This window comes from Pseudoliparis swirei, chromosome 17 (assembly GCF_029220125.1).
Source record: "Pseudoliparis swirei isolate HS2019 ecotype Mariana Trench chromosome 17, NWPU_hadal_v1, whole genome shotgun sequence".
NCBI lineage: Eukaryota > Metazoa > Chordata > Actinopteri > Perciformes > Liparidae > Pseudoliparis > Pseudoliparis swirei.
This window is the reverse complement of record NC_079404.1, coordinates 9,173,463-9,184,701: the sequence shown is the minus strand read 5'-3', so window position 1 is coordinate 9,184,701 and position 11,239 is coordinate 9,173,463. Positions and strand designations below refer to the sequence as shown.

The following is an 11,239-nucleotide window of genomic DNA, read 5'->3' as shown; positions in this document are numbered from 1 at the left end:
CCAGTTTGTAATGTGGAAGGTTATTTATTTATAAAGTTCTATGGCTTCCAACACAAACCAAAATATACGTTCCCTGTCCAAACCCATTTGTCTATTCCCAAAAAATTTAAGAAATCTAAACACATTGTCACCTGTTCTCTTATGGTCAACAAACTGTGTGCTCCTGACAATCTAGCAACACCTGACCAGAGTGCTCCCCCTCATTATATTGGCCTGTGTCTTAATTGACACAAAATAAAAACAAACCAAATGGCTCTCACATTATCTCATGACGTATTGTATGCCGTAGAACAAAACACAAACATATCTTAAGCTCGTGTCAAGCACCCATTTTATTTTATTTCAGGCATCAGACAAAAAATAACCCATCCTTCATCACTCTCTTATGCGTGATCTACAGAAGTGGGTCCTCTTCACGGAGTCTGCCTTGTTCTTGCTTCTGTAACTCTCTGCTCACAGTATGTGATGCTAACATCTTTTTAAGTTCAACCTTGCTGAATATGTAGTAGCTGGTTTATCTACAACAGGGACCAAATGTCCAAATCAAAATGATGTTGCATTCAGGGTCACGGTATCTTTTAAGTACATAATGACAATGAGTGATGCTGATTCCATATCTGGTAAAAAAAACACATCAGTAAATGCCAAATTAATCATTTGACACATAAGCCCTGTAATGCACTCTCACTGACTACCAACCATTGTTGTACAGTATGTCAGCAAACTGCCTCAATAACCAAGAAAATCAACAAGAAGTTGTTGTTTTCTTCTGCTTGACCTACATTTGTTGTTCAATTTTTCCATATAAGAATTTAAAAATAAGTGTCCTTTTTGTGTATCTTGTAAAAATAGGAGGGGTGATTATTGGTATTCATTTGTCAAGTCAATGTTCACAAACAAGAGTGTGTACACAGCCGTCATTGGTTTATGACCCCACCCTTGTTCCCGCATCCCACAATAGGCAGTGTGGATAACCTCGGATTGTTATCCAGGAGGGTACTCCATTACGTCCAGTGGGTGTTGATAGTCGGCTCTTGGAAATATGGTTCATGTCTGGTATCATCAATATCAACTTGGAAATCAAGAATAGTAGTCCAGTTAATCTGCAGAAAGTATACTTCTCCAGAATGCTATTGGTTGTGTTGTCGGTAAAAGGTTGTCTGAGACAGAGACCATTTCGACCGTTGATCTGTCTTCTTTCCTCGAGCAGTTACAGGGTTTGCCTCCATGCTGGATCAGAAGCAGCCACTCTGCTCTGCAGTTTAGTGAGTCCTCTGTAAGCGACAGTGATAGTGATTGTCTTTTCTGTTTTTCATTCTTTGGTAAAAAAGGGTGGATTCACTACCATTCACTACCTTTAATAAATATCCATAATAATATACCTAAGGCTCACAGAACAAACAGTGTTCTTTTCCGCAGCTGAAACGGCAGTGTAGCTCAGGATCATTGGCCCTAGCACATAGGCGAGCTTCACTCGTGGCGCCCCCCCCCCCTCAAAGTTCTTGAACAAACACACTCTAACCAAACGCCTCACTGTGCTAGCATGTTCTGATAACACCAAGGAGGTATACGTACCCCTTCCGTTTTCGATTTTTGGCTCATTTTACCCTAATGTTAGATTTATTTTTTAAATGTCAAAATATTGGTTGGAGATATAGATGGGGGTGCTGAATGGCGCCCTAGGCGGCCGCCTATACCGCCTGTAGGAAAAACCTCCCCTGCTCAGGATAAACCAGCTTATCACTGACTGAGAACTATTTGAAAAAAGGATTAGCTTTGTCTGTACTGCAGGATGTAGGTGCAGAATAAGGATGTAAGGATGATATGCGTGTAAAGTGCAGGTGCTTCAAAGCAGACTGGACCGGGAAAGAAATCCCCCAGACATAGTGTTGCAATGCCATTTACACCCCATTCCTATTCTTGCTCAATTTGACACTTGCTTCATTCCATGTGTTTCAGCTTCCTTTCACAACTCCCAGCTATAAGCACTACATGTAATCCCTTCCAATAACACCTAAACACCTTTTTAAATGTAATTCAAAAAGTGCGCAACTTTTAAGGTATAGAATGCAACTAAATGTCTAAATTTTTATCAGACACATTTAAGTGTTTGCGTCCTTTTTGGTATGCACCCAATAGGAAGTCAGAGACAATACATACAATACATTGCCCTCCCCCACACAGACACATACATGCACACACAAAATAGAATGAGGCAATGAGAGTGGAGCTGTAAGTTGCCTCTAGGCGTGCCCTTGTTTGTTTTTCTTCTGTGGCCACAGCCATCTCATTGCAGATTTGCTTAGGGTTGCAGCTGTTTGTTCATGATCACAGCCAAACCTCCCCTCACCTGTGGGAGCTATAAAGGAGGCTGGGACAAAGTCACATCTGGATTGTGCTCAGCTGATGGAAGGTGAGCTCACAAGATAACTCAACTCACAAAGAGGGAAATCACCATCCACAAAGTCGACGTACATTTGAGAGGTGAGGATGACATCCACGGCAGACCGACTGGCTCATCAGAAGGAGAGGGAAGAAGGCATTGGCACTAACCAGAATGCAGTGAAGTTCGCCAAACAGGATTATGTCACCCTGCGCCAGCAGTGTCTGGAGCGTGGACGTCTGTTTGAGGACAACTGCTTTCCAGCTGAGTCCAAATCACTGGGCTTCAAAGAGCTGGGACCATACTCATCCAAAACCAGGAACGTTGTTTGGAAAAGGCCAACGGTAAGATGCCACTGAGAAGAAACACACACACACAGGGCAATGAAAAAGTACCACAATTTACTCTGAAATATTTCACTGTGCTCAATATAACAATGAGCTTGACAGTATTGTGTCAGTGACTATTGGAATTATTTATTTGACTGAATTGCAAATATTTCATATTTTTAAATCAAGAATTGCTGAAGGAAGACACTTAAAAAACAGAAGTCACAAGTAGTTACTTTCCCAGAGCACTTAAAAGCCACAGAGGGTTAAATATCAAGTACAAAACTAGCACCTGATACAATTCACCATAGTAATAATCTTTGGGACATAATTAACTAAATGTGTTGGATTAGAATGGTATTTTATTTATCTCAGCAAAGTGATACTGGACAATCCAAGGAAAGGTTTCTCAAAACTGCTCATGCATTATTCAACCTCTTGTGATTATTTGGTGTTCTTTATAGGAGCTGTGCTCCAACCCAAAGTTCATTGATGATGGGGCAACGAGGACAGACATTTGTCAAGGAGCTCTGGGTAAGTGAGGGAAAAGAGGATGGATGAATGACTGAATGATCAGCTGGACAGATGGATGAATGCTTTGGTTTTAGAAGGGAACCACAAACATGCCTGGACCCAACCTGGCCTCCACCCATTCTGCCATTAAGCTTGTAGGAGTATTGTAAAGATGAAAGATGTGGTTTGTTGCCACATGCTGTTTACAGCATGAATGCCACATATTGCTCAATCTCAGACCATGTTTTGGTTCTTAATGTGCAGGGGACTGCTGGCTCCTGGCTGCAATCGCCTCTCTGACTCTTGACCAGCGGATCCTGGCTCGCGTGGTGCCCCATGGACAGAGTTTCACCGAGGGTTATGCCGGGATATTTCACTTCCAGGTCAGACAGATACCTTTCTCGTGTGACCAATAACTCTGACCTTCCAGGTTATTGGCTTTCTTTTCCCTTTTCTTATTTCTTTCATTGTAATAAGACCATGTCCGACCATAGAATTCAGACCTTAATGGAAACTTGTACACTAGTTTCGGGCAATCCAAAATACTAAAATACAGATTGTTGAGCGATTTTGTGCGAAATTCTTTCAAAATGTAAAAGTGTAATATCTTCTGGTCAATTTCAGTCCATTTATTCAACAATAAATGAGTCAATGCCACACACATGCTCTACTTGTTCACCTGCAAAGCTGATCAACGCTTCACCATATGTGAAAGAGAGAGTATCTTGTAACAGTCCTTCCAGCACCACCACAAGTTAAAAGTTGAGTAGAGCTACATACATAAAGATCAAGCAAACAGCAATCCAGTGCTTCATGACAAAAGCTTTGTGTTAATATCGACATTTGTGTTTGATACCAATTTTATAGCCGTTATTGCGAGTATTGTGACTCGCGGAAAACAACACCTAAGGATCTCACAGATGCCTTGCATGCATGAGTCGTAAATGATATATACCTTTATACCTTTATTCGTCCCACAGTGGGGAAATTTCAAAAATCACAGCAGCGGTGCACATCAGAGCATTAATAAAAATAATTATAAAACACAAAACTAAATACTAAAAAACTAAAAACTAATACTAATACTAATACTAAATATACAAGGGGAAAATAAAGTAAAGTGCTGAGTAAAGTAAAGTGCCGAGCTTGCCAAGATCGCCAGCGATCTACTGCAGTGTGTTGTGCAGCCTGGCAGCAGCAGGAAGGAAGGACTTGTGCTACCTCTCCCTCAGACACGGGGAGGAATCAGCCGGTGGCTGAAGGAGCTGTGCAGAGCTGAGAGAGTGTCATGTATTTGTAAATGTAATTGAAGTTGAGTTTTCTGATGGGAATATTTCTCTTCTCAGTTCTGGCAGTTTGGTGAGTGGGTGGACGTGGTGGTCGATGACCGTTTACCCACCAGAGATGGAAAGCTTCTGTTTGTCCATTCAGCGGAGGGCTCAGAGTTTTGGAGCGCCCTGCTGGAGAAGGCCTACTCCAAGTAGGGATTGTTCCCGTTGTATCTTTTGCTTCTTCGAAATGTTAATGCAGTAAAATTGTATAAATATATAGTTGGTGAAATGCTCCACATTCCTTTGCATCTGTCAGGGTGCATGGCTGCTATGAGGCACTGTCAGGAGGAAACACTATTGAAGGTTTTGAGGACTTCACAGGAGGGATTGCAGAAGTATATCCCTTAGACGAAGCTCCAACGAAGCTCTTCCACATCATGCAGAGGGCCCTGAGCCTGGGCTCACTGCTGGGTTGCTCTATAGACGTAAGCCTCATTTACCTAGTGATTTGCATGCTGCTCTGCAAGCAAGCTCACCAACATCACTGACATGTTCTGAGTGTTTGTTCTGTGGTGTTTTCAGATCACCAATGCCTATGAGACAGAGGCCATTACAGCTCTCAAACTTGTCAAGGGACATGCATACTCAGTCACTGGAGCAGAGGAGGTATACAATTTATCTAAACTGTCATCAATAAGCTGTTTTTACTGCATGCAAATGAAGTTTCCCACTGTTATTGCTCTCTCTCCCAGGTTTGTTTCGGAGGCAGGCCGGTTCAGCTGGTCCGCATGAGGAACCCATGGGGTCAGGTGGAGTGGACTGGGCCTTGGAGTGATGGGTAAATGATTACACTCTAGATCCATCAACCATTAGCTACCATTGTTTACTCCCAGGATTTTACTAAAAGCATGTTAAATCCCAATTAGATCCAGTGAATGGAAGCACGTCGATGAAGATGAGAAAGCAAAGTTGAATCATGTGGCTGACGATGGGGAGTTCTGGTAAATACATTATAATAATCATAATTCAAACTTACAGTATATAGCGCTTTTCTGAATAAACAGACGCTTTACATGGGGATAAGAGACTTTGACAAACGGAACAAAACGAAGAAAAAAATGCAAAGACAAAGCAAACAAAACAAAAAAACAGAACATATTGGTAACAGAAAGAAAGGAAAGCAAACAGGACAAGCTGTACGTGTTTGGGAATGGCTGGGAGTCACGGGCAATAGGACTCAAAGGCAGATTACAAGAAGCAGTAGTCAGATTCAGGAAAACAAAGGTTTTTACTTGGCAGAACATGAGAGCCAAACTGGCCCAGAACAAGGAGGTTGACACAGACTAAATACACAGGGAAATGAGGCACAGGTGGAAACAATGAGGGCGGGGTCTGCAATCACACAGGAGGGCGGCACACAAGGAGGGAGGAGTCTGAGACAAGGTGAGTGATGGACAACACAACAGAAACAGAGAGTGAACACAGCCCTACCCAGAAGGTCTGGGTGTAACAGTATGGGTCATATAGACGGCAGGAGTTTAGCAGGTGAAAGAGAGTTGGAAGAGGTGTGTTTCGAGGGCTTGTTTAAATGATGGTAGGATGGGAGCCTGACAGATGTGGATGGGGAGAGCGTTCCAGAGGGGGGGGGGGTGCAACTGCTAAGAAGGCCCTGTCACCCCAGGTCCGGCGCTTGGTCCTAATGATCTTCAGAGTGTTTGTACCGGCGGACCTGAGGCAACTGGTTGGGGCGTGGAGGGGGAGGAGGTCTGAAAGATAGGGAGGGGCCATCTCGTTTAGGGCTTTGTAAGTGATGAGCAGTAGTTTGAAGTCATCCTGTACTTGACCGGGAGCAGGTGGAGGTTGTGTATGACCGGGGTGATGTGTTTGTAGCGTCGGGTGGAGGTGAGCAGTCGTGCGGCAGAGTTCTGGACATACTGAAGTTTATTGAGGATTTTGTTGGGTGAGCCGTAGAGGATGCTGTTGCAGTAGTCGATTCTGGATGTTATGAGAGCATGGATGAAGATTTCGGTGGTGGCAGAGGACAGGGAGGGCCGGAGGCATGCAATGTTCCTGAGATGAAGGAAGGCAGTTTTGGTGATGTGGTTGGCGTGGGGGAGGAAAGAGAGGGTGGGGTCGAGGATGATGCCAAGGTTGCAGACCTGGGTGGAGGGGGTGACGATGGAGCCATCAATGTTGAGGGAGAAGATCTGGGCGGAGCGGGTGAGGGAGTTAGGTGATGATGATGAGTATTTCAGATTTGTTGCAGTTGAGTTTGAGAAAGTTCTGTTGCATCCATGATTTTATATCAGTGAGAAAGGTGGTGAGAGTGGAGTAGGTGACTGAGGTGGTGATCTTGGAAGAGAGGTAGAGTTGGGTGTCGTCAGCGTAGCAGTGGAAATTGAGACCATGACGACGTATGATTTGTCCAAGGGGAAGGATGTAGATGATGAAGAGGAGGGGACCAAGCACGGTACCTTGGGAGACACCGTGAGAGAATGGGGAGGTGGAGGATTTACAGTTGTTTATGGCAATGAATTGATGTCGGTCTGAGAGATAGAAGGTGAACCAGAAAAGGGCGGGGCCAATTATGCCAACGTAGTACTGGAGACGTGAGAGGAGGAGGGAGTGGTTGATAGTGTCACAGGCGGGGCTGAGGTAAAGGTGGATGAGGATGGTGAGGAAGCCAGAGTCAGGAGAGAGCAGTATGTCGTTTGTGATTTTCAGTTGGGCGGTTTCTGTGCTGTGTTTTGAACGGAAGTCGGATTGGAAGGGTTTACAGAGATTATGGAGATTGAGGTGGGATTTGAGTTGAGATGCAACAGATCTTTCAAGGATTTAGGAAAGGGATGGGAGTTTGGAGATGGGACGGTAGTTGTTGAGGATGTCGGGGTCAAGACCAGGTTTTTTTAGCACGGGGGTGACAGCAGCGAGCTTAAGTGTATGTGTGTGTGTGTGTGTGTGGGGGGGGGGTATGAGACACAGGTGGAGGTCTTCATGCTGGAGACTATGGAGGAGTGGTCTGTTTCAGTGCTTGAACTGAAGGATGATAGTGATTATCTTTAACCATTTAATAAACAAACAATATTGTATATATTTTGTCAATGCTGTAATATGGATTGATAATCCCCTAGAGCACCAAAGGAACTATTAACTCACATTCAGGAGAGCACAACATTCTTTGTTGAGAAAAGTGTTTCTCTTCTCAGGATGTCCTATTCCGACTTCATCAAGCAGTTCTCCACGCTGGAGATCTGTAACTTGACCCCAGACACGCTCATGAGTGATGATGTGGGCCACTGGAACAACTACCAGTTTGAAGGGATGTGGAGGGTGGGATCCACGGCTGGCGGCTGCCGCAACTTCCAAGGTATAAGAGAAACCACGTGGATGTTTGAGCGACAACTTCAGTTACACTGCGTCATGTAAAGGATTACACTGGTCTGTGTTCCAGCCACGTTCTCGTCCAACCCTCAGTTTGTGGTGCGTCTGGAGGATGTCGACGATGATCCTCTGGATGGGGAGGATGGGTGCACCTTCCTGGTGGGGCTGATGCAAAAGGATGGACGACGGCAGAAGAGGCTTGACCGCAACCTTGAAACCATTGGTTTTGCCATTTATGAGGTGTCTATGAATAATGTGGTGTTTTATGCTAAATTAGTGCTCTGTATTTGACAGATTTTCTAAAATACTTCTTATTTCTGTTTTCTTTTTTACAGATCCCAGACCAGGTCTGTGACATGCCAGCATCGATCCCTTATGTGTAAAATAAACCTGAGTGTGTCACAAGTGTTGCCTGATTGCATCTCTGGGTTCCAGTAATGAACGCCATCTTTTAATCTCCAGTACAAAGGCTGCAGTAATGTTCACCTCGGTCCGGACGTCCTGCTGCGACAGAGAGCTGTGGCTAGGAGCAGCAGCTTCATCAACACGCGGGAAGTGTGCGACCGCTTCAAACTTCCTCCAGGAGAATATGCAATAGTTCCCTCGACCTTCCAGCCTCACAAGAAGGGCAGCTTTGTTCTCAGGGTGTTCTCAGAGAAAAAGGCTGCAACCAGGTACAGTAACTTACAGCCCGATTGACATCTATAAGGTAGTGTAGAGATCAGAGTTTTGGCTTGTACCGCCATCTAGTGGACAAAGCTCAGAGGACAACTGCTTCTTCATACTCAGTCAAAACTTCCTGTGAATGTTTGTTGTATTGCACGCCAACAGAGTGTGCTCACTGCTCAAGCTTTGCATTTTTATCTTTTCAGTCCACTTGAGGTGGACATCAATGCTCAAATAGAAGAGGTAAGAAAACACACATAATAATATAAGCTGCTTTCTAGACAGACCTTCTTTTATTTCCTACTTTAGAACTGAGATTAAAGGAAATATGTTTTTTGTTTAAGTGCTTATTGCTTCATGGTCACCATATAGTGTGTTACATTCATCACATTCATGTCTGTGAAAAGGCCTAAAATGAGCCTTATCTGCGTCTTCCTCTCTCAGGAGGAAGTATCTGAGAATGATGTGGATCCTGATTTCAAGAAGCTCTTCAAGCAGATTGCTGGCAATGTAGGTGGAGCAACCTGGGAACAGAAATTAAATCTAAACCTGGATTACAAAATTTAAAAAAGTTATATTATGCGTTTTTCAAACAGGACATGGAGGTATCGGTCTTTGAACTGGTTACAATTTTGAACAACGTTGTCTCTCATCGTGAGTACATTGAACTCTAACATATCAACGATTGGCCTCTTTTGCTTGCAATGATTTAAGAGGTGCAACTTTCTATGTTTTGCCACTTTTTTGCAGGGTCTGATATCAAGACAGACGGCTTCAGCCTTGAGACAGGTCGGCTTATTGTCAGTCTGCTGGATGTATCCTATTTAAGAAATGCATTGTCCAAAAAGATGGGTGCATTATAACTATGGAATTGAAATACGTGAACGATAAATTAAATGAATAATCCAGGATGAGATTTTTTATAAACCTTAACATTCCTCAGAAAGATGAAAGTGCCATGTTGGGATTGCTGGAGTTTCACTTGCTGTGGCGCAAAATCCAGAAGTACCTGGTAAGTTTTGATTCACGCGCTTTGAAACGATCGTTCGCCGTATTGGATTTAGGGTCTGTATCTGTTCACACGACACATGGTTGCCTGGATCAAATAGGAGATCTTCAAGACTTTTGACACAGACAACTCTGGCACCATGAGCTCCCACGAGATGAGAGGCGCAGCTGCAGAAGCAGGTAACAAACATTATCACGAGGGGAATCAAATATCTGCATCAGTGACAATAACAGTGAAACACGGTTGTAAATGATGACAGCCATGTCATGTAGAAATCAAATGATTTCTATTTCATCATGACCTCACCTCTTCTAAAATGCCTCGATGCAAAACTAACATCCTCTGCTAGTATCGTTTTATGGCTTCTAATTCAGTATTATTTGCTTTCCTGATGCAAATCAAAATGAGCTATTTAGATATATTGCCTGCAGAAGTTAGTTATCTTTGAACAGTGTGCCACTAAAGTTGACGTAAACTTTTACAAGTTACGACACACATTTCAGAAACATGACGTGTTTGTTAAAGATAAACAACAGCTTTGTAAACCATTTTTTTTACCTGTGTTTCTTATTTATTTGTTTATATTCTGACCACTGCGCTCTGCAGCAACACACATGAGCGAGTTGTCCCGGCGGGTGTGTGCGTGTGTCTGACAGACTTGATAAACCAGTTAGAGGACTCCCTCCCTGCACATTGATTTATTCACGTCGACTCTGCAGGAACAAAACAAGTGGGCGATGCTGTGTAACTTAACACTTCCATCAACACCCTGCTAATATCTAACACCTTTTCAAAATTATACTTCACCAGGATCATAAATAGTACACCTCAATGAAACTGATCTGATATGGAGAAGAGGATAATAAGTGACGGCTACTTTTCTTCCCCAGGTTTCCAGGTCAACAATGCTGTGTTGCAGTCCATCGTGAATCGCTATGCCGATGCTCAGTACGCCATAGACTTTGACAACTTTGTTGGCTGTCTCATTAAACTGGAAATGCTCTTCAGTAAGTGTCAGCAAGCACAGCAAGTATTTCATATGTTAACCAGGAGGCATGTTCACAATACCTGTATTTTTATTTCTGTCTCTCAACTAGAAATATTTAAGGCTCTGGATAGAGCTGACAAAGGGAAGATGGAGCTGGATATACAGCAGGTGTGTGAGAGAATGACAAAGGTTACTGGTTTGTTCCAGATGAGACAACTCCTTGTATAATTATGTTCCTCTTATAGTGGCTGTGCCTGGCGATCTACTGACTCTGGAGACATGACAAGGAAGAACCCTTTCTTGATGACTGCAGGATGATTATTGTTATTTTCACAAATTAATTTTAAAACTTTGTAAAAGACCTTTCATAGTCATATGTTCCTAATGCTCAAAAAAGTATGTATTTATACATTTAAATTATATTACATGGAGAGAAGTAACATATGTGTTATTACATTTTTTCATAGAGCTTCTCTCTTAAATTGGATTGTGCAGGTATTTCATTGCCAAAACGTCTGTGAAATAAAAGAAAATAAAGAACCTATGAAACTATGACATCAGTGTTTATAAAGTATTGCACATATCAGACACATAAAAATGGTTAAAGGACTCTGACTCTGAGCTATATCAGAAATCTGTTGTAAAAAATATCATTGAGATCGATCAAATTCTACTGATCAAAGTAGCTTGAGTTTCCAT

General features: G+C 42.9%; 1 protein-coding gene across 2 annotated transcripts; it reads left to right on the top strand.

Annotated features, from left to right (window-relative positions):
* The first annotated feature begins 2,332 nt into the window (after positions 1-2,332).
* On the top strand, positions 2,333-11,095 carry LOC130207436 (calpain-2 catalytic subunit-like). 2 transcript variants are annotated; one of them, XM_056436045.1, is made up of 21 exons: positions 2,333-2,727; positions 3,177-3,246; positions 3,490-3,608; positions 4,572-4,705; positions 4,813-4,981; positions 5,079-5,162; positions 5,249-5,334; positions 5,423-5,497; positions 7,703-7,863; positions 7,948-8,117; positions 8,213-8,224; positions 8,340-8,551; positions 8,750-8,786; positions 8,988-9,053; positions 9,140-9,197; positions 9,294-9,358; positions 9,487-9,555; positions 9,653-9,731; positions 10,443-10,559; positions 10,650-10,708; positions 10,786-11,095. In XM_056436045.1, the coding sequence occupies exons 1-21, from the start codon at positions 2,491-2,493 to the stop codon at positions 10,807-10,809; spliced, it is 2,103 nt and encodes a 700-aa protein (XP_056292020.1). In that variant the 5' UTR covers positions 2,333-2,490; the 3' UTR covers positions 10,810-11,095. The 2 variants fall into 2 exon arrangements, with proteins under 2 accessions (XP_056292020.1, XP_056292021.1); XM_056436046.1 differs by lacking the exon at positions 8,213-8,224.
* Positions 11,096-11,239: the final 144 nt, after the last annotated feature.